Genomic DNA, 23,896 nt, shown 5'->3' with positions numbered 1-23,896 from the left:
TAACCGTGCCTTACTGTCCGGCGTTGTTAGGTATTCTTGCGCCGTTGTACAAATTCCGTCCCTCTTTACAATATTTCCCCCTCAACACCAGAATTTCCAAAATGCCATCGTTGACTGAGACCACACTTGCCTATGTCGCAGCTATTGTCTGCCTCCTCCAAGATTTGTCATGGACTTAGAGGCAGTGGCCGAGCAGGACCGCTCGAATCATTGAAAGTGTCTGCCGCCATATTCCCTCCTAGATATAACTGGTAGGAAAAACTCAGCCTTGTGCTCAGCCCCGTCCTTAGTGTTATCGCACTGGAGTAGCTTTATCTAAGTTCAGCCTCGTGCTCGAGCAGCTTTTCTGCCTTATCGCAAGCTTTATCGAATCTAACCGAAAAAAATAATTAGATCCCCCCGACCTCCATCACAACCAACGCCGTTGAATACAGCGAGAATGTCTAAAAAGGCAATGTATGTGTTAATCCAAGTGAATGTCTCAAATAAAGTGAGAAACTGACTGAACTGATATAGAGACTCGCGCATCCCGGCGCTCATGCGCAATGGGATCCAGGAGAAAAAACGGAGTTTTTTCGTGGTGGTGGGAGACCGATCGAAGGATGTTATTGTCTATCTCCACCATATCATGTCCGGCATGGACATGAAGCAAAACAAATCGGTGCTGTGGGCATACAAGAATAAGCTCCTTGGATTCACAAGGTAAAAAAGACAATACAATGGCCTCTTATGGACAAGCTGTTTACTGATATTCTCGCTCTGTAGTCATCGGAAAAAGCGCGAGAACAAGATCAAAAAGGAAATAAAACGCGGCATACGAGAAGCCAATACTGAGGACCCCTTCGAGTTGTTCGTTTCCCTACATAATATCCGATATGTATACTACAAAGAGACAGAGAAGATCCTTGGGAACACATATGGGATGTGTATATTACAAGATTTCGAGGCGATTACACCAAACTTACTCGCTAGAACGATTGAAACGGTTGAGGGAGGAGGTCTTGTCGTCTTGCTTCTGAAAGGAATGAGCAGCTTGAAACAACTCTATACCCTATCGATGGATATCCATTCGCGGTACCGAACCGAGGCCCACGAGGACGTTGTTGCGAGGTTCAACGAGCGCTTTATATTATCTCTGGGGAAATGCGAGTCCTGTCTTGTGATCGACGATGAGATGAACGTGTTGCCTATCTCTGGGGGGAAGAACGTGGCAGCTCTACCTCCTCCTGACATCAACGAGCCAATGAGCGAAGCGCAGAAGGAACTGAGTGACATGAAAGAAGCATTGCAAGATACCCAGCCGGTTGGATCGTTGGTGACATTGGCGAAAACAGTGGACCAAGCAAAGGCACTCCTGACTTTCGTTGATGCTATTGCGGAGAAGACCTTGAGAAGTACTGTCACTCTGACAGCCGCTCGTGGTAGAGGCAAATCAGCTGCTTTGGGTGTGGCCGTAGCTGCTGCAGTAGCCCACGGATATAGCAACATCTTCATCACGTCCCCAAGCCCAGAGAACTTGAAAACTCTTTTTGAATTTATTTTCAAAGGGTTTGACGCTCTGAACTATATGGACCATGTGGATTATTCAATCATCCAATCGACCAATCCAGATTTCAACAAAGCTATTGTGAGAGTTAACATACATCGTCAACATCGTCAGACGATTCAATATATCAGACCGCAAGATGCCCATGTCTTGGGCCAGGCCGAATTGCTTGTCATCGATGAAGCGGCTGCAATTCCACTACCTTTGGTTCGAAAGCTGATGGGCCCATATCTCGTTTTCATGGCGTCAACAATTAATGGATACGAGGGCACTGGGAGATCGCTTTCCCTGAAGTTAATCAAACAACTCCGAGAACAATCGATGGGCAACTCCAAAGCGGGAGGAATTAACGACGCGGAGGTTACAGATAGGGCCACCGGGAAAGCCTCGAAGACAGCGGATAACAGCTTCACTGGAGGACGTTCTTTACGAGAAATCACCCTCTCGGAACCAATTCGTTACGCCAAAGGCGATGGCGTGGAAAAGTGGTTGAATACAGTTCTCTGTCTTGATGCCACACTACCACGCTCAAAGTTAAATACGCTCCAAGGTTGCCCTGACCCGTCACAATGCCAGCTGCTCAATGTTAACCGCGATACTCTTTTCTCCTTCCATGAAGTGTCCGAGAAGTTCTTACAGCAGATGGTTGCTCTTTATGTTGCGAGCCATTACAAAAACTCCCCCGATGATCTCCAATTAATGAGTGATGCTCCTGCGCATCAGCTTTTCGTGCTTGTACCCCCAATTCCCGAAGACAGCAACCATTTGCCAGAGCCGCTCTGTGTTATCCAGGTTGCGCTCGAAGGCAGAATCAGCAGAGAGAGCGTGGCAAACAGCTTGAGCAGAGGAAAGAGAGCGGCCGGTGATCTCATTCCCTGGATCGTCAGTCAGCAGTTCCAGGATGAGGACTTTGCTGGGCTTTCTGGTGCTCGTGTTGTTCGAATAGCAACCAATCCTGATTACATCCAGATGGGATACGGAAGCAAAGCACTTGAATTGCTGAATGATTTCTACGAGGGTAAATTTGCGGATCTATCGGAGGATGCGAAGCCTTTAAGTGAGGAAACCATTACGCGGGTTACAGATGCAGAACTAGCAAACGCCTCACTTCTTAACGATGACATCAAGGTCAGAGATATTCGGAAAATGCCCCCTCTGTTCTCGAAGCTTTCAGAGCGCCGCCCAGATCAGCTTGACTACGTTGGTGTAAGCTACGGCCTTACACAACCGCTGCACAGATTCTGGAAACGTGCCCATTTTGCCCCTGTATATCTGCGGCAAACTGCGAATGAGTTGACTGGCGAGCACACTTGTGTCATGATTCGCCCGCTTGAAAATAGCGACGATAAATCATGGCAGGGAGCATTCTCAAGGGATTTCCATCGCCGATTCCTCTCCCTCCTGGCCTACCAGTTCCGAGACTTCCCCTCTATCCTTGCGCTCAGCATTGACGAGTCCGCAAATATGGGTGCCAAACTAGACCCAGAAAATGAGCCCCTTGCGCTGGCTAAACCCCAACTCGACTCCCTATTTTCACCATTTGACCTCAAACGCCTAGAATCTTATGCAAACAACATGCTCGACTACCACGTTGTGCTTGATCTCGTCCCCAAATTAGCCAACTTGTACTTTACAGGCCAGTTGAAGTCCAGTATCAAGCTTACCGGCATCCAGCAATCAATCCTGCTTGCCGTCGGCCTGCAATGCAAAGATCTATCCGTGTTGGAAGCAGAACTGTCTCTCCCATCATCTCAGTTGCTAGCCATGTTCATCAAGATCATGCGTAAAATCAGTTCACACTTCAACTCCTTGGTCACTGGAGCGATTGAAGCTGAAATGCCGAACAGAGATAGAATTGGCGTTAGTAGAGAAGATGCGAGCGGCGCTTTCGATGATGAGGTTGTTGATACTCGTTTCGTTCCCTTGGAAACTACTTTAGAAGACGAGCTTGAAGAAGGTGGTGATGAGGCCATGAAGGCTTTGAAGGAGAAGCAGAGGGAGCTTATTGATGCACTGCCTCTGGACCAGTAAGTTTAATCTTATGAACCCCCAAGGTTTGCTAGTCTAACCAGTTTAACAGATATGAAATTGAAGAGGGCGCTCCTGGCTGGGCAGACGCCGAGAAGCAGGTTCTCAGTGCTACCAAGAGTGGGAAGAAGAATGTCGTAGTTAGCGTGAAGAGCACGAAGACCAAGAGAAAGGCGGGGGAAACTGCTGCGGAGATATATGCTCAGGAGGTTGAAGCAAAAGCGAATAAAAGGGCGAAAAAGGCGCCTAAAAGGGGGCATGCATAGGTTTTTGCTGTATACTGGAGTTTCCGGAGTAGCTATTGAAAGATATCGTGCGGAGCTTTGTAGAGTTATTATCACCAATTGATGATTTTATGAAACTGGGAGGTAAATGCTACGGTGATCGGCTCCAGACTTGATTACAGTGACTCTTATTGTAGTCCATCCGTAAAATTTACATATAATTTGTGAACAGCTGCTTCCCTAAGGTACCTATGTAGACGCTTGGTCGAATTTTTTATGTTCTTATTGACGAATCGGGTAGCCTGAACAACAACCTCACACCAACGAGGCGACCGACTCAAAGTCTATCTTTCCGCTCGCGAAAACATCACCCGTATACGAACAAGACATTATAATAGAGTAAAACCAAGCTCTTCGAAACGCCCCAAATCTAGCTTGTTTCTTTCAAAAGCGCCATGGCCGAAACAACACAAACAGCCAAACCAGCTGAGTGGTGGGCGGCGTTCCCCGCTCCAAAGGCAAAATGCCCTGAGATCAGCGCAGACGAAGTGATGAAGTTGTTTGATGACATGGATATCAACCCTGTTCCTCGGCCTTTCCTGCTTGTGGATGTGAGAAGGAACGATTGGGAGGTATGTCGAGTCGTCCACATTAGCATAGTTGGAATGCACGGGGATTGACATTGCCTAGGGCGGCACCATCCATACATCTCTCAACCTTCCAGCTCAGAGCTTCTATCAAAATCGCAAACCTCTTCTTGACCTCTGTGATAGGGCATCGATTAAGCAGGTGATTTTCTACTGTGGTAGGTGACGTTCTATTTACATTCTAAGGGAAAGTTCTTAACAGCCTTCAGGCTCTTCAGCTGGCCGGGGTACCCGCTGTGCAAACTGGATGCAAGATTACATCGATGACATCGCCAAGTTCGGTCGGAGAACTGAAGTTAAAGTTCTCATTCTGAAAGGTGGCATAAAGAATTGGGTCAAGCAATACGAAGGTGCACTGGTAGAAGGATACGAGGAGAAGTATTGGGAGCAGTTTAAGTAGCCATAGTTGGTATTCCTCATGAAGACGATACTGACTCCCGTTTTGCGTTTGTCATACAAATACCGCAGAGCCCTCTCGAAAAAACGCCGTGTCCACTTCCAGATGTAACTTTTTGGGCCTTTCCATAATTCCATCTCCCTTGCTGACTGCGTACCATACGATGTGTACCCCTTCACCGTTCCTCTCTACCGCCGCCTATTCTTTCTAATGCCTCTAGCATGACGACGGAATTTCCTCGAATGACCTACCTCGTCATTAGCCACGATATTCTAAAAGTCATAGCAGAGGGATGAAAAACTAACCACCATGCCTAATCTGACCTTCTCCCCGCCCTCCTTCTCCTCAACCGCATCGTCCAATACGACATTTAAGAACACCTGCCTCCGTATCAGTCCAAGATTCTCTCCAAGTCCAAGGGAAGACTGACATCGTAACCTCTCAACACGCCAATAACTTTCCGGCTCCCATTCAACTGCACAAATAGCCTTTTGTCGAGGTACTGTAACATGGGATTAGTCCATTTGTCGCATTTCTTGGACTTACCATCGCGTTGATCCTCGTGGTTGCGGCGCTGACGTCGCGCGTTTCGGATCCCGCGATTTTGGAGTTCTTTATAAGGGTGGAAGAGCACTGCACGTACCTTCTTTAGCTCGGGCTGAGCTTGAGGCATCTTGACGGTTTGGAGGAGTTGCCTTGGATGGGATAATTGCTTGTGAATTCGATGCTTCCGTCTTGGAAAGTTTGGTTGCGACTCGCGCTAGGGTCACCGGTCACGTGGTGATATTGAAATCGCGTCGACTTTTATGGTTATCGATCTCGTAGGAAGCTAGAATTGTTTCGAAATACTTCACACGGAGAAGTTATTATTTCAACGCGTCGGGATTTGAGCCCATAATAGTTCTACACGATGAAGTCCGCCTTTGGGAAACGGAAGGGTAGAGTCATTCAAGTGGACGACGAAGAGGAAAGTGGCGCAACGGATGCTCGAGATTCGAAGGAAAACAACTGTGAGTCTACTGAAGCTGCAGCTTTGAACCCAGCTGATTCTGAAAAGCCGACTGACAGAGTATTTGTAGCCCCCGTTACAACCGGTATCTCTACCAATTCAAGTCGAAAGGGTTTCAAGAAATCTTCCTTGCGACAAAGCACTGTACTAGATGACCTAGCGCAAGATGATAACGATTCCGGCACAAGTGGTGAAGGGAGAGGGTATAATGGCTCGCAGAACGCAAACAAACCTACCATAGGGCGATCAAGTTCGTTGATGAAGAAGAAGAAGGCACCGTCATCAAGACTTTCTTTTGGGCCGGGCGAGATCATATCTGGAGATGCCGCAGAAGCATTGGAGGATGACGAGGCATTTATGCCAAAGAAAGCTGTCCTAGGACGCAGAGTTATTGAAGGGAATGCGATGCGGAAACAACTTCCATATCAAGGTCTACCTATTCGAAGTGGCGACGACGATGAGGAACGTCCTACCTATAGTAAGGATTATCTAAATGAGTTGAAAAGCTCTACGCCTGCTACGCCCAAGGACTTACAGGCTTTACATGCTACCGCCGAGGATGAAGAGGGCCTGGATGCGTCTGAGCTTGAGGGTGCTATGATCGTGGATACGGATGACAAATTCGGATCAAGTGCGACGGTCTCATCACACATACCAACTGAAGCAGAAATCAGAGAGAAGAAGGAGCGAAGGGCACGTCGAGTTCAAGAGAAAGATTTCATCTCTTTTAACGATGCGGATAACGATTCCCGAGGAGAGCTATCCCTCTTGCCTCGAAAGAAGCCGGCAGAGGGTAGATTGGTACGAGAGGATGAGGATTTAGGCGAAGGATTCGACGAGTTTGTAGAAGATGGGCGCATCGCTCTAGGCAGGAAACAAGAGCGCGAAGCAAAGCGCCGCCACCGCAAAGAGATAGCAGCTATGATCCAGAACGCGGAAGGCAGCTCCGCGGATGACACAGATGATTCTGAAGCGGAGCGGCTCGCAGCATACGAAGCTGCGCAGACTCGTGCTGGCATGGACGGCCTTCACAAGCCTAGTGATGATGTAGAGGCTACCTCTGCGCAAGTCCCGCATAAAATCACACCTTTGCCAGCTTTGTCGGAATGTTTAGAGAGATTGCAAGCTACTCTAAGCTCGATGCAAGAGGAGCTCGTACAGAAACACAAGAAAGCCGCAGATTTAAAGCTAGAAAAGACTCAAATTTTAGCAAGGGAGACCGAGGTCCAAGAGTTACTAAAGCAGGCTGGGTCGCGGTTTGCTGCGCTGAAAAGCGATTCTAATGAGGTTGCGACGGACCTTACCTCGGTGGCGGAAACTTCTAAGCATGGATTGACGGGGAGTATGATTGTTGATAGAGGGCTTGAGAGTTTTGGGAATACGCCGACGGTGAGACCGGGTGTTGAAGATGTGGGATAGTTTGCTTGGAGTCGAGAATATAAATACTATTTGCGCCGCTATTGTACGAGTATTTTGATGTGTTCAACACGTCGATCTGTACGAAGAGTGGTGTCAGGACCTCCGGGGTTATAACAAGTGGGACTGATGAACCAAAACTTGACACTTCGTCATTTAAATTAGGTACTAGTTATTCTAATAACAGAAAGGAGCGCAATCCTTCACTCTGTTTAGAAGTGCCCCCTTCCACCGCAATCAACGAAGAATTCTCTGACGGCTAAACTAGGTCAAGAATGTCAACGCCGCCAATGATATTGCGTCTATGCCAGTCCTAAGAGTAGGCTCTATAACAGGCGCAAATAGTGAGCTGTGGTTACCGGGAATCAAACTCGTAACCTTTCCTTTACGCACAGCATCCTCCCATTTATCCTCATCTGTACCTCCAAAGTTCCAATACGAGTATGGAACACCTATTGAAGTGGCCAAAATCGAGACATCCTCACTTGCGGTGGCCCTTCCCATATCCCAGACGTTGTCGGCCCCGAAATAGGACTGGAACGCCGAAGTAAGAGTATCTGTGAGCCCTTGATCATTATCTGTCAATGGGAAGCTGTCTGTTGCCGTTATAACTGGCTTCCTCTCAGCCCCGGACGCCTCGCATTCGGATTCAATGATTCGCTTCATCGAGGCCAGTACTTGACTCCGTACTTCAGGAGTATAAGTGCGGATATTGAGTTTGAGGTCCACTTGATCGGGAATGACATTTCCTGTGCCACCACCATGAATACTGCCACATGTGATAACTGCGATCTCGCCTGGTTTGACCTCGCGGCTCACAATGCTCTGAAGCCGAATAATAACATGACTGGCAATTAGGACAGGGTCAACTGTGTTCTGAGGTTGGCTGCCATGTCCTCCGCGTCCAAATATTGTGACATTGAACGAATCAGCGGCAGACATGCATGGGCCAGACCGAGTTGCAACTACACCTGATCGTACAGGTGTCACATGTTGGCCGAGAACGATGTCTGGTTTGGGAATCTTCTTGTAGAGGCCGTCATCGACCATAGCCTGTGCCCCGGCGCCATGCTCTTCATCTGGTTGAAAAAGACAGATCAATGTGCCTTTCCAGCTCGATTTTGCGGAGTGGAGGAGAGTGGCAGCCGCCATCAGACAGGTAACATGAGTGTCATGACCGCAAGCATGTGAGACGGGCTGGTCTACACCTTGGTCATCTATCATACGGGCCCTACTAGCATAAGAAAGACCCGTCTCCTCGAGAATGGCGAGGGCGTCCATGTCTGCTCGAAGGAGTATTGTACGTCCGGATCCATTTTTGAACACACCGGCGAGTCCATGACCGCCAATGCCTTCATGGACCTCGAATCCAAGGTTCTTTAGATGCTCTGCGGCGACCCCTGCGGTTTCCGATTCCATACAACCAAGTTCAGGACGGCTGTGCAGATTTTTGTAGACCGACTCATAGTGATCCAGTTTAGGACGATGGTCGTTGATAATCTGCTTCAAGTTCTCAACACTTGGTTGGGTGTGTCCTGTCACTGACAGGGATGCCCATTAGCAACTAAGCTAAATAAACAATTGGGATACGTTTATGCTCACTAATGAAGGGGTATTACTGATTTCGTGTTGTTATGAGGATATTCTGGAGGGTTATGCTTGAGGATTTGGGGCAACCATGTCCTGCACAGTTTCTAGTTCACCAATAGTAGGCTCCTGGTTGATGGGTGACTTTATATGGGAGTGGACTTCCGCTAACCCACAGCTTGGCCTATGGCGGACACCAAAACCACAAACGGTGATGTCATATGTCATATTCTCTCTATTCAATGGCTGGCATTGAATGGTACATGTAAACACCATATGACCTTGGTGGAAGATGCTTGCTGCTAATATTAATATATGGATACCATAGTTGAAGTTGAACCCTTTTCCGGGAATAGGCAAGGTATGGTTGCACTTGGATTGGGTTTGTACATAGTGTTTGTAACGTTGGAAAGACATCAATGGGTTTTCGTATCGGCAGATTCTCGGTACTTGACTTCGGGAGTTGCAATGTCCACGGAACAAAGGCAACACGAAACCACCGTATCACAGTTTTATTCACTTACCTAAAAGTGCTATTAATTTGTATATCCCTTAGCCATAAATTAGAGCTAGCCTGTCCAAGTGATCTGCTGGTATTCGATCACGTGACCTCGGTCTAGTATCATTTATTTCAGGTTTCTTGTAGGGATGGTAGCTGTAAATGAGTTCCAGAAATAGTTGTGGCATATGGTACATAATTATAGAAATTGTGTACTATCACATGCAGTATATTTTCTATTAAGTTCGGTGTGGTGGTTCACTTCACTTTTCGCTTGACTCAGACTTCAACCTACTTCTTGGTGAAGCCCGCGTTTGCAAAAGTTTACATACCAAACCCGCTATCTCGAAACGATGGCCAATTCCAAGTATATGATCTCTTCCGAAATATACGCAACTAATTTAACTATGTTTTAGGTATGAATATGTTAAGGCCTTCGAGCAACCCGATATCCTGCTTCCAAATACATGGATCGTGATCCGGATCGACGGGCGCGGCTTCCACAAGTACGTCTACCATTTATCTATTTCACTTTCAGAACTAAAATGGATTGCTAGGTTTTCAGCCAAATACGCTTTTGCGAAACCCAATGATCGCCGAGCACTGGATCTGATGAATGCAGCAGCTAAGGCAGTAATGAGTGAGCTGCCAGATATCGTTATTGCGTACGGTGTCAGCGATGAATATAGGTATCTATCTCTTATGCGTGGGTTGCGTATTACAAGTAGCTGATACGAATCTTTCTCGTCAAGTTTCGTATTCCATAAGTCCTGCACGTTGTTTGAAAGGCGATCGAGGTATTACCCCTCTCCCATACTTCAGGGACCAGCAAAGTACTGACCATCGGCTAGTAAGCTCGTTACTACGATCGCATCAACGTTCACGGCATATTTCGTCCATCTATGGCGGGATTACTTCCCAGATCTACAACTCTCTCCTCCCCTACCTAGCTTTGATGGCAGGGCGGTTATGTACCCCAGTGTACAGAACCTGAGAGATTACATGAGCTGGAGGCAGGTTGATTGTGAGTATACAATTCTTTATCTCCGGGGTTTATATTAACGGAAGGTAAGGCCATATCAATAATCTCTATAATACGACCTTTTGGGCATTGGTGCAGTCGGGTGGTATGGAGGCCAAGGATGCAGAGAAAGAGCTTGCAGTAAGTCTTCCATCGGCGTTTCTACTAGTCGTATGGTGAAGCTAACTAAATACAGGGAACAGTATCAAGTGATAAGAATGAGATACTGTTCTCGAGATTCAAAATAAATTACAACAATGAGCCTGAGATCTACAAAAAGGGCAGCGTGGCGTTTCGCGATGTAAGATTGATTGACTCCTACATTATCTTTCCATTACACTTTATCTGTTATGCTTTACTAAATATCCTTAGTACGAACTTGTTGAGCCCAGTTCTGCATCAGAAATGGTCGAAGAAGACTCCGCAAAGACTACAGAGCAATTGGAGCTCTCAAAGACACAACAAGAAAAAGATCGGAAGAGAAGGGCCAAAGCACGAATCACTATACAGCATGTAGACGTTATCAAGGATGAATTCTGGGAGAGGAGGCCATGGCTTCTATCGAATAAGCCTGGAAAGATACCCAAGGAGCCATGAGGCAGAATTTGAATAATTGCTGAGAGCGCCGTATAAATGCCAATACCATCGATGTGATGATATATCCCCTTGAACGCCTTGCTAATGCAGTTATAGATCATTTCGCCCATCTACCCGTCAGTCTTTCCGTCGTTTCTTCTTCTTCTCCTTCTCGGAGGATGCTTCGATAGACTTTTGCTCCGCTTCCTTTCCCAGCTTCTTCAATCGTCGTCGTTCCCTTCTCTCTTCTTTCGTCTCGGTTTTCTCAATGGCCATATTTTTGGCTTCCTTGGGATCGTCGACTTCCTCTGCCATGCTTCCATTTGCCCGTGCAGCTCGTTTCGCAGCTTTCCTTGCCCTCCTCTCCTCTTTTGTCTCGTTCCTATCTTTCCTCCTATCCGACCGCCTCTCACTTTTCTTACATTTCTCAACGGGTGTACTCGTCCCGCTGTCATCATCCATTTCAATTGTCCCACCTAAACACTCGCCCCTGACGAAACTCGCATACAATCCCTTTCCCACCGCAGTCCCGACAAACCGCGCCCCTCCCTTTGTCACCATATCCAAGCCTCCGCTCGTTACAGTCTGCACAACAGTCCCCTGCTTCGACGTATCCAGGCCCTTCAGACTGCTATCAAATGCATTCATCCACCACATGTCACTTGTTTTATGTTGTTTCTTGCCGATGCCAAGGGTGTTGTCTTTGCGGGAGACAAGGAGAGGTCGCGAGAGTCCAGTCCCGTCGGTGGTGGGGTGGAGAGAATGCCCTGTCCCTCTCCAGCCCTGCGAGGTGAGGAGCGCGTGGGCATTCATTTTGCGTGTTGGGGCTGTTGCACGCTAAATGGAGGTTGAGAGAAGGGCAAAATGGCTGGCTTTGGGACGCTGTGAAATGTGAAATGTGATTTTCTTATCGCTGGTTCTTGGGGGGAAAATTTATGGTATCTTAGCGTTCTTCGCTTCGGTTGCTGGTGTGGCTTGTGCATCTTGGTGTTCATAGCTGTTCGAGCCATGAATAGCTCTTATTTGTAGACAAATCATTCACACTGAAAAGTACAGATAAATCTTGTAAAGAACGACTGAGCGCTATTGATTTTCCAAATGTTTGTTAAGTTAATTCCATAACTGTTCCTGTAGAAGCTCCATTCCTTGTATTCTCGCGTTGGCTATTACTGGGGCTTACTAATAGAGCCGCTCGAGCCACCAAGTGAACGTCACCAACTTTGACTTCATTATGTGAACCCTCCTGATGTCCTTTAATAATTCTTTTAAAAGTATCCTCTTGTTCCATATGTCATATATAAAATGGGATAAGCCTGGCTTGCCTTCCTTAGTAGAGGATTTCTACACCAGGCTCCTTTGAGCGTGCATTACCTCACCTACGAAGAGCTAGGCATTACAACTATACTCTTATTGGCTTCGCTCATTTGCTACTCAATGCGATCCGCTATGTGTTTGATAGACTCTTGTACTAAGAAATCATTGGGGGACCCTTCATAGATGTCATATGAGGCCTTCCCATCAATGGAACAGCATGATTAATGCATGGCATGCAAGAGTCAGTCCAATCACTGGGATATCTGGGTCTGATTGGATTGGCGGTTGAAGGCGGACTCAGCACGCATATGAATCTACTTCGGAAGGCTGCTATCACAACTGCTTCAATTGCAACAGTTTGACTCTGCATGCCAATTGGGTCGTCCTTCTTGCTGCTTCTTTTTCGGTTTCCCACGAGTATAGAAACACCTTGTCCCGTTCCCTTGGTGGGATTCTCTGCTATCGCATCACTATGTTCAACACTCCCAGGCACAATGTTTGCCATTCTGTCCTCTGGAGGGTTGCAAGAGGCCCGGATAGGGGTGGCCCTTGTTAGTCCTGCCATCATGGATGATATCGTTGGCTTGGTCTATAGTAAACCTAATTACCACGCTGGGAAGTGTGAGGGATGGTGGCTGGACTATTGCTCGACCCATTGTGTCAAGTTTTTGGCTACTTCTTGTGACTCTGGAACTTGCTCATTTCGTGCCAAGACCAATTTGACCCTTGTTGACGAAATATTTGACGGCACTGGTTCAGGGTTCAGGGACGTCAGCAAGTTGGCAGACACATCCTACGCCAGCCAACAATGAAGATAGCCCTGGTACCCTTTTTCTTTGTAAGTAGCAGCTTGCCTTCTTTTTGTCAGTACAAGTCATTGACGTCCTTTGCTAATCACTGATCTTAGGTATCGATGGCCTTTTCAATTCCAATCAAAGACATGTTCACAAGTTCTACTGTCTGGAAAGTTGTCGTCTACTCACTGTTGATGGCTGTAGCTAAAAGCAGTGTTCGTATCGTCACCTCTCTAGAGCACTTTATAAAGCGATGGCAGAAACGGAAACCAATAATCCGCAGATGGATCAGGGGCTCCTCAACCAGCGAGAGACAAGAAGTCAGAAATTGTAACAAACTCTGCCAATGCTCGTCAGAAAGACGATACCACATCATCAGGACTATCATGTACCATGGCAATGCCAACTTGCTTTGCTACGATAGAAGGAGGAAAAAGTGGCTTCTTAATAGCATCTCTGTCTCAGCTCCTAAATCCTGGGCCTTCGACATCAAGGTGGGTCTATCCAGTCTTCCAATGGGGGGGTCTTGTGGTTATCTGGGCAATTATCACCTGTACGATCTTAGGACCTGTATTTATGGGTATCATCGCGAGATGACCATGATGAGAAAGCATATTTATTGCAATCCATACGGACCCTATTGGTCAACAGGCTCATAAGAGTAAGCCGAGAAGCAGAAAAGCTTCCGCGCAAGATATGTGGATCCCCTTGGCCCTCCTTTAGACCACCGAAAACAATAATATGGACCCCGTTGGTCACAGACTCAGGCAATGAGCCGAGAAGCAGAAAAGCTTCCGCGCAATATATGTGGACCACCTTGACCCTCCTTTAGACCACCGAAAATAATAACGCCAACCACCCGCCAGCAGAATCCTACGCCCCTCCAGACCCTCCTTCGTCCATAAAAGTGGAAACCCGGCATGAAAAATAAGCTGGCCATCCTAGCAAGAGCAACAAAGCGGACCGAAAGCCTAATTATACTCCATCACATCCCTCCAAATTCTCCCACAAGTCGCACGCAAACATAGCCTTCTGAACGGCGCTCCAATGAACCGACAGCTTGACTTTCTTCGCACCGTATGGGACAGGAAATATAATACTGTCAAGTGTCTCGGTCCAATTCTAAGGCAAAATTAGCTGCGGCTTGACGGGACGGGATAGGGAAGATCACACCTTCAAGGCATCCCTAGTATTACACAACTCAAAGAACACCCCTTTGTTAAAAGGCTTGAACCTCTTCGGCGCGCTCTTCGGAAGAGCTAATATGACCATCAATGAGAAAAGGTCGAGAAGTCTCTTGGATGTCTGGAAGCTGGTCAGCGAATCACTCATAAAAACTACTGCATCAAGCTACTCACAATCGTGAATGCAGTTGCGATGCGGTCTAGCTCCTCCTCCATGTACTCGTGATTCTCGTTATTCTTCATCGCACACTCTGCCTGCTTCAAGAGTTCGGGAAGAGCCTGTATCCCCTCATAAATCAATCTCTTTAATGGTTTGTGCACATACTTCGTCATGGTCGCAATCCTGTATTGAACTTCATTCATTCTTGCCATCTGGATACCAAGAGCTATGACAACATCAACTTGGTCGGAAATAGCTGTGATGCAACCAATGGGGTTATAAGTCTGGGTACGCGTCAAAGAGGATGGTCCGTCTGAGCCTGGTAACGAGGAGCGCTGGGCTAGCTTTGCTGCTTGAAAATTTTCGCCCTCAACGACAGGATTTCCAAGCGGAGCTGTATTATCAGAAAGTTTGCCATACTGGTTGTTGTGAGCACCCTCCAGTGCAAGATCTCTGCCGTCATAGGCGTTTTCAAGGGATGCGGGAGCGAAAGATATTTCAAGAGATCCGCGAGGCTGAGAATTTTCTTGGACGCTCTCCAGTGCAGGACCTCTGCCGTCATAGGCGGTTCTAAGGATTGCAGGAGCAAGAGAGATTTCAAGAGATTCGTGAGACTGGGGATTTTCATGGACGCCCTCCGGTGCAGGATCTCTGTCATTATAGGCGGTTCGAAGAGATGCAGGAGCGAAAGAAATTTCAAGAGATCCGCGAGACTGAGAGTTTTCATGGATACCCTCGAGTGCAGGATCTCTGCCATCATAGGCAATATCAAGAGATGCAGGAGCGAGAGAGATTTTGGGCGATCCTCCAGACTGGGAGTTTCCACTCTGGGCAGGATCACCAACCTTGGTGGAATCGGTACGATTAGATACACGAGCAAACTTTGCGGCCAACTTCGATTTCTTGCCTTTGATGGCTCCAGTGAGCGAGTCAAACGAGCTCGACTTTTTCATCTTGCCTTTGATGGCTCCAGTGAGCGAGTCAAGCGAGCTCGACTTTTTCATCTTGATCTTGTCCCAGAAAGACCTCTTGCTCTTGAGGTTAGGCAGCTGTGGGGCAGACTTCTTGCTCTTGAGTAGGTTCCGCTCTGTCAAAGGGGCCTGACCAGCGAGGAGTGCATTGTAGCCAAAGGCCTGGCCGATATCTCCATTATCTGTGGTATATTCTTGAAATCTATCCCCACTCGTATTCTGCACACCATTGTTCTGTGCTTCGCCTTGCTGAAATGGAGAGTGGCCGTTGCGTTCAGCGAAAGGAGTTCCAGTTGTGTATGCACTCACATCTGTGTACTCTCCGGAAGAGTGGCGTGAGCCCGAGTTATTGCTCATACCTGTTGGTCTTCTATCTCGGTAGAAGCTAGGCAATGGGTGGGATGAAGTGCTGTCTCCTGACCCCTCAGAGCCATTTCGCTTTCGGATATAGCCATGACCATCTCGATAGTAGTCAGAGCTGTTGGTCTTTGCATCTGCGTGAGGACTATGTGAGGTGTTAGAAGCAGCGTTGCTCATAGACGCCGCAGCTCCAGACCCCCGAGGAGGAGAGTACAAGTGATCGGAGCGTTCAGGTTGCTTCTGTTGTGTGGCTTCATAGACAATAATTTCTCGGTAGTTCATTGATGTAGGCCCTGGATTCCGGGTGCGATTGCGAGGCTGGGTGCTTGAAGCAGAGTTGTTTATAGGACCAGCGGCTCCAGACCCCTGAGGAGGACGGTACAAGTGATCAGAACGTTCAGGTTGGTTCTTTTGTGTGTCTCTATAGACAGTAAAGTCTCGGTGGCTTGCATATGTAGCCTGGGGGCGCTGGGTTTCATTGCGAGGCCGAACTGAGTTGCCGTGAAGCCGATAGTAGCGTGCGGCTTGTTCTCGAGCCTTGGAGTTTTCAAACTCGTCACCAAGACCAAACTCATCACCAGTACGGCGGGGAAAATAGGCAGGACGTGTGGCCATAGCAGGTCCACAGTTCCAGTTGTCACCACCCGTGTTCGATCCACGTGTATAGGCCATTCCTTGTGCCTGAAGGAAGTCACGGCTCTTTATTCCTTGTTCATGCTCAAAGTCGAGTTGGGACATATCGTTTGGGTGATTGAAGTTGTTCCCGTGCATATCCGCTACTTCCTGGGCTTGGACAAAGTCGCGTCTAGCAATGCCTTGCTCATGCTCCAAGTTGTGCTGCTCAATACCGGCGGGACGGCGGCGGAAAACACGATCAGAGTACACATGTGACATCTGAGGCTGGTAGATGCCCACTGGTCGGGCTCGACGATAGCTTGTTATTATATTAGTATTGAAATTCACTTTGGACTTAAAAGACATTTCTTACTTTGATGAGGTTGCTGGAGCACTATTCGACGGACCGGCGGACATAATTGTGTCTTGCGAAAATGGGGACTCCTTGTGAGGATTGAAGAGTGTAACAGGTGATGGTTTCATTTTCACGCGTTCGATAGTTGAAGGTGAAAATTTGAGGGTGAATGTCTCACGTTTTGTGAGAGATCTAGGTCAGACATGTTAGTGAAGTGAAATAGAGAGAGATGATTTGAAGTTACTGCAGGCTCAAGAAGCTCTTGTGCTTGTGTTGTGGTGTTGTGACTGTCGCGTTGGATAAAGAGACGCGTTGGATGGAGAGTTGTGTTGGATAGAGACAAGTTGACTTACCTTTTGTGGTTGGATTCCGCAATAGAAAGATGTGGTCTTTGAAGTATTGAGTAGTTCTCCTTGGAGAGTAGACAGTTGAGACAAGATCGGTTTATTGCAGGTCAACAGTTGGCGTTTGCTGGTGTTGACTTGAGGAAGAGAGGAAGAAAGAAAGAAGAGAAGAGGACGAAGGGGACGAGAATATATATCCCCATTTGCCGGCGCGGTGGTGATGGCGGTAGGTAGCCTCATGAGAACTGCCATGAGTGAATTAGCAGTTGTCTTGAAAGCAAACAAGGCTTCACAGTCGGTCGAGCAGGCGGTGACGAGAAGACGGCATTACCCAAGGAGGCGGCGTGCAAAGACAGATCTATAGGGATATATATGGCTCTGGGAGGAAACACATTGACATACCTTTTAACGACAGCTCCTTTGCTGCCGCTGGCAAAGCTCCAACACCAACTCCACCTCTACCTCCCCCAGCCCCGTGGCAGCTCGATCTCCATGTATCATGAGCGCCACGAATCCTCTGGGGAATCTGGGGGAGACCGCCGGTGGAGTTGGTGGTCTGCCAGGGACGGTTTCTGCTACCGCGGAGAGCAGTATGTACTAGTAACCTCCGACCAGAGGGTCATCGTTGATAGTATGGAGGAGAAGGATGATTATGATGATGGTGGAGAGAAAGATGATGATGGCGAGAGGCGAGAGACGAGCCTCGTAGAAGGGCGAATAGCCAGCACCATAAGCGAGGAAGCCGCGATAGTACGCGAATCCGCAGCCGGAGTAGAAGATACACCCAAAGCCTTCTAATAAGAAAACTGCGAAGAAGCTCCATATAGTATTATTTGAGACGCCTCTATTACTTCAATTACTATCTCAACTGAAGACATTCCTTCTTCCCATGATACGGTAGGTAGGTACGCTACAAATACTACATTTTCTAGGTGTCCCAAGCTGGGGAGACCGGAGATGCCCGAGTATGCTTTCAAAATGTACCAAGTAGCCACACTTTATCCGTACTGCCAACACTGCGATTTAGAGGGGTATGCCTTTATTCCAAGCTCGTCTCCTGCCAATAAATTGGAATGATAAGTAATGTGGAGAGAGCTGGCTAGGGAATTGGTAAACGGCCGAAACTCGTTGTTCTGATTCTGCCTACTCGCGAGTTCTCATAAGCGAACTGAATTAAGGGGGGGATGTCACGTGCATATACTCTTTTTATTTAGAGCTATCTTATTTTGTAACACTTTGGATTTAAAATGTAATGTGTATTCCTTTGAGACATATATATTCGAGGTCATAGAGCACACGAGGCGAGTTGAATCAGGTAAATTCGAGCTTAAAAATCAAACCGCTTCCCCCAACTCGGAGCCCCAGATAAGCGCGCGTCGCTTCAAAAAGAAAACTTCAAATAAACATGGCAACAAAAAAATAATAATAGCGAAAATGGCAAAAGACCAAGCCCCCCCGTAGGGCTAGGAGAAACCAGGCGAACTGATTTTAGTCGGTTTGGAATATCACAATGCTTCTACCGCATCCCCAGATGGACTATACCATCATTGCCTGTTTGTTTATTCAGTTTGTCGTCTGAATAGTTTATGTTCGTTGCGGAGATTACCACTGGACTACCAGGGCTGCATAATAGACGTAACGTCTTATTGTTGTCTATATACCTTGCGTCGCGTTTCCTTGCGCTCGTCTAAAACGAGGCTACCGCAAAAGGCGGTCGGGGACACAACTATGGCGCATTCTTGGGCGAATTTGGTGTAAATACTTTTGCTAGGAATATCGGGCACCTACGGCTATTACCTAGGTAGGTATATATATCTCCGATATCGAGTTTCTATATTATTTCTATACAATCTAGATAGTCGTCGTATAGTACTACACTCTATTATTCGAATATCTAGCCGGCCGCAAAGTAAAGCTATTTCTAGATCTCTATTAAGCCTTACCCGCCTACTGTAATATATCCTCTATATGTAACCGAAATTGAGATATTCAAGTAGCGCCAGTATCTTAATTTCAATTAGATATTTAGACAACTTGAATATCTCGATTTTAGACAGATATTTATATAACTTGAATACTTCAATTCTAGTGAGATATTCGTATAACTTGAATGTCTGAATTTCAGTCAGATATTTATATAACTTGAATANTGAGATATTCGTATAACTTGAATGTCTGAATTTCAGTCAGATATTTATATAACTTGAATACTTCAATTCTAGTGAGATATTCGTATAACTTGAATATTTGAATTTCAGTCAGATATTTATACAATATCGGATATGTGTGCTCCTTCATCATGATGCAATTTGTAGAATTTGGTTCACCTATATTAGGTTACGTGTGATTAAGTACAGTCCCATGTCATCCCCGTCTAGCAAACGCCATGCAACGTCATCATTATGACCTAACTCCATGAACCCATGTACACCTGCCCCTTTTGGCCGCCATATCCCGAGTTGTGCAAAGCGAGGTAATTACATGAGATTAGAAAGCGACTGTCGCTCAATACTGCTCTTCTGCTTATCATCCCTGCTAACCTTCCAATAAGTCTCACAGAAATCAGAGCAGTTCATCTCCCGCAAGAAATCCTCATCGTGAGTGATGATGATAAGTTGGAAGTTTGACTGATGTCGTCGTGCTTTGATGATGGAGTGCAAGGAATCTGCGAGAGCCTTGATGTTGTCTCGATCTAGATTCGTGGTTGGCTCATCGAGAGCAATGACCTGGAAATCATCGTAAGCAAATATAGCTGACACAAATACCATGATTGATACGTACTCCACAGTTGATGCCAAAGCATTCTGCAAGGGCTAGGCGAATAATGATGCTAGCTAACACCTTTTGACCGGCACTGCATCGACCGCGCATATCCATTTCGGTGTCTTCTTTCACCATGACCACACGGTAGTTATAGTTACGTTTGGCCTTTTCGTTTTCGTTCTCTGAGCGAATCATGATTCTGTCAACATCTGTACCCTGGTAGGTCCTCTGCCAGAGCTCGCCCGCAATCTGGTTGATCTCCTCCATCTTTAGACTATGGTATTTCATGATCGCGGCATCAAGAGCATGCCCATACTTTGCAAGATCATCGACGGCTGCTGTTGTGATCTCGACCTTGACGTGGGCTTCCCGATATTGTGGTCCTGCATCTTTGTACTCGGCTTCCCATTCCTGTAATAATCCTGCCAGCTCTTGGTCTTTGCTCTTTATTTCACCAACCATCGGCCCTCTGTCAGCGACCAAGTTCTGATAATTTCTCTCCGCATCGGTAGCTTCATACTCGAGTTGCTCGTAATCTTCGGTAACGTTGCGAGAGTTGAGTTCCGCAATTTCGTCCTGGATATCTTTCAAGTCCCGAAGATTTTTTCTATATCGCATATTCTCAACGATGCTCTTCCTGGTGCTCTCACTATCGTCTGCGCGTGCCTTCATCTCATTGGCACTCTTAGTAACGTGGGAAATTTCGGTCTCAATGCGCTTCTGCTCTTGCTCGAGATTGCTGATCGCGCGGTGACATGCTGCGAGCTTTCCAGCTCCGTCTTCTTCTTCGTACTTGCTGATGCTCTCTTCCACCACCTTGAACTTATGGACTGTCTTGGCCACGTTATCCTTCTCCGCCTGGACCTCCTTTTCATTGACTCGGCCACGCTTTTGGATGTCTTCGCGCTGAGCTCTGGCCTTCGAAATTCGTGGCGCCAGTGATTCGAGTTCGTCATCTGCACGCTGTATAGCATCACGAAGCTGCACGGTATTCTCACGAAGTTCTTCAATGGCGGAGGAAAGTGCCTGCTTCTTCTCAAGCTTGTACTGGGCTGAATTGAGCTTCTGAGAGAAATCCGCTTCTTCTCTCTCTAAGCTGTTGATAGTAGATCGTGCTTGTTCTTTATCAGCGATGAGCTTGTTGATTTTGTTATTTGCAGTCCGGATCTGCTCCTCGCAGGCCGTACTCTGCTGATCAAGCTCATCGGTAGACAGAAGACTACCAGATAATTTCTGCTGCGAAGAAAGTCGCGCAATATCATTCTCGTACTTAGAAATCTCGCTGTTATATTGGGTAATGGTAGTGACGGTTTTGCTGAGGTTGGTGACTTCCCTGGTTTTTGCCTCGGCATTAGAGACCAAGGTATCTTGTCTTTCGAGGTTTGCGACAAGTGAGGCCTTTTCGGATTCAAGCTTTTCAAGATTGTTCTCAATTGTCGGAAGTTCAGATGATAAGGTTTTGTAGGTTTCGTATTGCGAGCGGCATGCATCTGCTTTCCGATAATCTTCATCGTATACTCGAAGCTCCTCCTCGAGCTGGTCTTTCGCCTGCTTTGCGAGTAGCTTATTGATTCTTTCTAGTGCTGCTGACTGCTCCCTCCCATCTGCAAACTTTCTCTGGCAGAGCCTGCAGCTATTGCGCTGGTTTACAGTTTCCAGGCATGTCTTGTAATAATCGGTATAATAAACCATTCCATCAAGATCCTTCCGAGCTTGGTTGCGTTCCTTCTCTATGGCTTGTAGTTCGTTCGGATAATCATCGATGCTGGACAGCGGGTCTCCGTCAGCGGTAGTGATGGAGGCTAACACTGCGCTCATGCACCTCTGCATATCATTTTTCTTCTTCTTAATCTCACCGCGGCATGACTTAAGCTGGAACTCCACCCCGCTAAGATCCTTAGCCATCCCATCCTGTTGCTTTTTGGCATCCTCTACAGCTCGAGTACGTTGGTTCAGAGCATCTTGAAATTCGCGTTCAAGGCTCTCCACTCGCCAATCTGGCCCAACTATAGAAGCTAGTTGTTCCTGGTACGTCGCCTTCAAAGTATCAAGACGTGCTTGACGATCCTTTGCCTCCTTCTTGACAAGCTCCAGCTGTGCCTGGCCTTGGACAAGTTTGTTGCTCTGGATTAACTCACTCCGCAATCTTGCTGATTCATCTTGAAGCTGTCGTAGTTGATTTCGCTCGGTTTTAAGAAGATTATCCCAATCTGCGGCCTCATATTCAGATGTGAGCCGTTCTAGACGTTCTCGTGCTCCCTTCAGTGAGATCTCAAGTGCAGCTATCGCTCCTTCATCTACTGTAATCAAGCTCATGTCATTCTGCTTTGCATTTGACTTTTTGTCATTGCCAGCAATGGTTTGCCTAGCGTTGATTTTCTCTTGCGTTAGGGCCGTTCTTTGGCGCTCAAGATCTGTGATAACAGCCTGGGCTTGCTGGAGCTCGTCATCCATCGTCTTCCTGATGCGTTCCAGTTCACGATCCTTGTCTCTGGCCAATTTTTCTATTCGTCCGACAAACTCCCGGATCTGGCTGTCATCAAGGTCTCCATCATAACCCCGCATCGAGTGATGACGCGCAGCCTCTTTAACAAGTTGAACTCGCGATTGGACCTGTCTCTCATAGCTCTCTTTCTCGGCTTGCAGTTGACCCCTTTCCGCTTGCCTCTCGGACATTTGTCGCGTAGACGTCTTAGTTCCCTCTTTGAGTACGTTATATTGAACTCGGAGATTTTCCTCTTCCTCCTTATATTGAGCCATCCGCTCATCATATTGCGCCAGAGTTGACTCAAGCCACTCATCAGATTCCTGAAGCTCATTGAGATGTGACTTCAACTCGTTGACGTTTTCCCGTAGATATTCTGCCTGCAGGGATTTTTGCTTAAGTTCCTCAACAACCGTAAAAGCCTGAGCTGCCCTCATATGTCTGTCCTGTTTAACAGTCATCGCAACTTCTATGTCCTTGTCGAGGGCGTTGACCTTGTCTCTGACAAGATCGGTCTCGGCCGCAAGTGCCTTGCATTTTCTCTCCACTCGGTCGGCTTTGTCCTTGTTATCCTTGGCAGTCGTCTCCTGGTGTTTGAGTGACTTCAGTTTATCCATATGATCTTTCCTCAGAGCCTTGAGGTTGTCAATCGCCTTCGTGTATTTCATAGCCTCGAAGATTTCATCGAATTTCTTCTTCAGCACCGATGGCTCGCTCATAGGCCACAACGACTCGTCCTGATGGCAAAATATGACGGACTCTAGAATTGCCGCAGATACTCCGAGATATTTCGGGATAATGCCATCCATCTCTGCCATTCTAGTCGATAACGAGGTTCGTTCTCCATCTTTTATCATTAAAAGTGAGGCATCGAGCGACTTCATCGTCCTGGTGGTCTTCTTGACAGTAAGTTGTAGACTTCTCGTAACAACCAACTTTGACCCCCTGTGGTCCTTGAATTGAAGCTTGACTTGTGCCATGACCTCCTTTTCCCCTACGAGCTACCAAACTTGAGCGTAAACACCACGACGGAAGGGGGGAGGGGGGAGGGGACCAACCTTAGGCTCGTGTACAAAGGCCCCGCCCTTGCTGTTAGGGGGGAGTTGGCCGGTAGTGGCGTACTTGAGACATTCAATAATGGTCTAAAGGGGGTAGCGATTAGTAAGGTGTATAGCAAATAGCGTTACAGTAGGTGCCTTGCCGTCTTGCCAGAACCATTATACCCCACGATAAGGGTTAGTGGAGCGTGGAAATATATAGTTTCCCCATGGCCGTTATCAAACGACCGAATTCTGTGTATAGAGTTAGCTATACGCAGCTAAAACGTCTAGACTTGCCTACCCGGTGATCTTTAGCTTCTCTATTTGAGCTATTTTATGGAGTTAGCAGTGGAGACTAGGCTGGCAAAGCATATACACTTACACCTAGACGTTGGTTAGCCTTAATATATTGATCCCAAGAGTAGGCACTACTTACATCGTGATATACGCTTTTTGTGTGAAGAGTGCTCGGGTTGAAGTGAGGTTGACGCGCCCATTTGGAGATACGCGACGCCCCATCACGTGATCATCCAGCCATCAGCTTGGCGCTTATGGCGCACT

The 23,896-nt window shown here is 47.2% G+C and overlaps 11 protein-coding genes across 11 annotated transcripts; 5 read left to right on the top strand and 6 right to left on the bottom strand.

Moving 5' to 3' along the window:
• Positions 1 to 439: 439 nt before the first annotated feature.
• Positions 440 to 3,840, top strand: BP5553_08605 (RNA cytidine acetyltransferase; the record flags this gene model as incomplete). The annotated part of the gene is made up of 4 exons (XM_032017228.1): positions 440 to 456; positions 517 to 702; positions 766 to 3,573; positions 3,627 to 3,840. 4 exons carry the CDS (start codon positions 440 to 442, stop codon positions 3,838 to 3,840), a joined length of 3,225 nt encoding a protein of 1,074 aa, XP_031866659.1.
• A 413-nt stretch (positions 3,841 to 4,253) lies between these two features.
• Positions 4,254 to 4,845, top strand: BP5553_08604 (Uncharacterized protein; the record flags this gene model as incomplete). Its single annotated transcript, XM_032017227.1, has 3 exons — positions 4,254 to 4,430; positions 4,489 to 4,603; positions 4,655 to 4,845. 3 exons carry the CDS (start codon positions 4,254 to 4,256, stop codon positions 4,843 to 4,845), a joined length of 483 nt encoding a protein of 160 aa, XP_031866658.1.
• A 172-nt stretch (positions 4,846 to 5,017) lies between these two features.
• Positions 5,018 to 5,515, bottom strand: BP5553_08603 (Uncharacterized protein; the record flags this gene model as incomplete). The annotated part of the gene is made up of 5 exons (XM_032017226.1): positions 5,018 to 5,089; positions 5,148 to 5,222; positions 5,273 to 5,344; positions 5,389 to 5,454; positions 5,486 to 5,515. 5 exons carry the CDS (start codon positions 5,513 to 5,515, stop codon positions 5,018 to 5,020), a joined length of 315 nt encoding a protein of 104 aa, XP_031866657.1.
• Positions 5,516 to 5,752: 237 nt separating this feature from the next.
• Positions 5,753 to 7,270, top strand: BP5553_08602 (Uncharacterized protein; the record flags this gene model as incomplete). Its single annotated transcript, XM_032017225.1, has 1 exon — positions 5,753 to 7,270. One exon carries the CDS (start codon positions 5,753 to 5,755, stop codon positions 7,268 to 7,270), a length of 1,518 nt encoding a protein of 505 aa, XP_031866656.1.
• A 261-nt stretch (positions 7,271 to 7,531) lies between these two features.
• Positions 7,532 to 9,075, bottom strand: BP5553_08601 (Uncharacterized protein; the record flags this gene model as incomplete). Its single annotated transcript, XM_032017224.1, has 2 exons — positions 7,532 to 8,808; positions 9,027 to 9,075. The coding sequence occupies 2 exons, from the start codon at positions 9,073 to 9,075 to the stop codon at positions 7,532 to 7,534; spliced, it is 1,326 nt and encodes a 441-aa protein (XP_031866655.1).
• Positions 9,076 to 9,706: 631 nt separating this feature from the next.
• On the top strand, positions 9,707 to 10,971 carry BP5553_08600 (tRNA(His) guanylyltransferase; the record flags this gene model as incomplete). The annotated part of the gene is made up of 7 exons (XM_032017223.1): positions 9,707 to 9,720; positions 9,770 to 9,859; positions 9,911 to 10,042; positions 10,205 to 10,377; positions 10,427 to 10,515; positions 10,571 to 10,675; positions 10,747 to 10,971. 7 exons carry the CDS (start codon positions 9,707 to 9,709, stop codon positions 10,969 to 10,971), a joined length of 828 nt encoding a protein of 275 aa, XP_031866654.1.
• Positions 10,972 to 11,088: 117 nt separating this feature from the next.
• On the bottom strand, positions 11,089 to 11,763 carry BP5553_08599 (Uncharacterized protein; the record flags this gene model as incomplete). The annotated part of the gene is made up of 1 exon (XM_032017222.1): positions 11,089 to 11,763. One exon carries the CDS (start codon positions 11,761 to 11,763, stop codon positions 11,089 to 11,091), a length of 675 nt encoding a protein of 224 aa, XP_031866653.1.
• A 655-nt stretch (positions 11,764 to 12,418) lies between these two features.
• BP5553_08598 (uncharacterized protein) lies at positions 12,419 to 12,829 on the bottom strand (the record flags this gene model as incomplete). Its single annotated transcript, XM_032017221.1, has 1 exon — positions 12,419 to 12,829. The coding sequence occupies one exon, from the start codon at positions 12,827 to 12,829 to the stop codon at positions 12,419 to 12,421; it is 411 nt and encodes a 136-aa protein (XP_031866652.1).
• Positions 12,830 to 14,033: 1,204 nt separating this feature from the next.
• On the bottom strand, positions 14,034 to 16,831 carry BP5553_08597 (uncharacterized protein; the record flags this gene model as incomplete). The annotated part of the gene is made up of 4 exons (XM_032017220.1): positions 14,034 to 14,180; positions 14,232 to 14,363; positions 14,417 to 16,667; positions 16,722 to 16,831. The coding sequence occupies 4 exons, from the start codon at positions 16,829 to 16,831 to the stop codon at positions 14,034 to 14,036; spliced, it is 2,640 nt and encodes an 879-aa protein (XP_031866651.1).
• A 708-nt stretch (positions 16,832 to 17,539) lies between these two features.
• BP5553_08596 (uncharacterized protein) lies at positions 17,540 to 17,845 on the top strand (the record flags this gene model as incomplete). Its single annotated transcript, XM_032017219.1, has 1 exon — positions 17,540 to 17,845. One exon carries the CDS (start codon positions 17,540 to 17,542, stop codon positions 17,843 to 17,845), a length of 306 nt encoding a protein of 101 aa, XP_031866650.1.
• A 1,679-nt stretch (positions 17,846 to 19,524) lies between these two features.
• Positions 19,525 to 23,854, bottom strand: BP5553_08595 (putative DNA repair protein RAD50; the record flags this gene model as incomplete). Its single annotated transcript, XM_032017218.1, has 5 exons — positions 19,525 to 19,773; positions 19,829 to 23,296; positions 23,354 to 23,437; positions 23,637 to 23,664; positions 23,772 to 23,854. The coding sequence occupies 5 exons, from the start codon at positions 23,852 to 23,854 to the stop codon at positions 19,525 to 19,527; spliced, it is 3,912 nt and encodes a 1,303-aa protein (XP_031866649.1).
• Positions 23,855 to 23,896: the final 42 nt, after the last annotated feature.

This window comes from Venustampulla echinocandica, assembly GCF_003357145.1.
Source record: "Venustampulla echinocandica strain BP 5553 chromosome Unknown scaffold_8, whole genome shotgun sequence".
Taxonomy (NCBI): domain Eukaryota; kingdom Fungi; phylum Ascomycota; class Leotiomycetes; order Helotiales; family Pleuroascaceae; genus Venustampulla; species Venustampulla echinocandica.
This window is presented reverse-complemented; position numbering and strand designations above follow the sequence as displayed.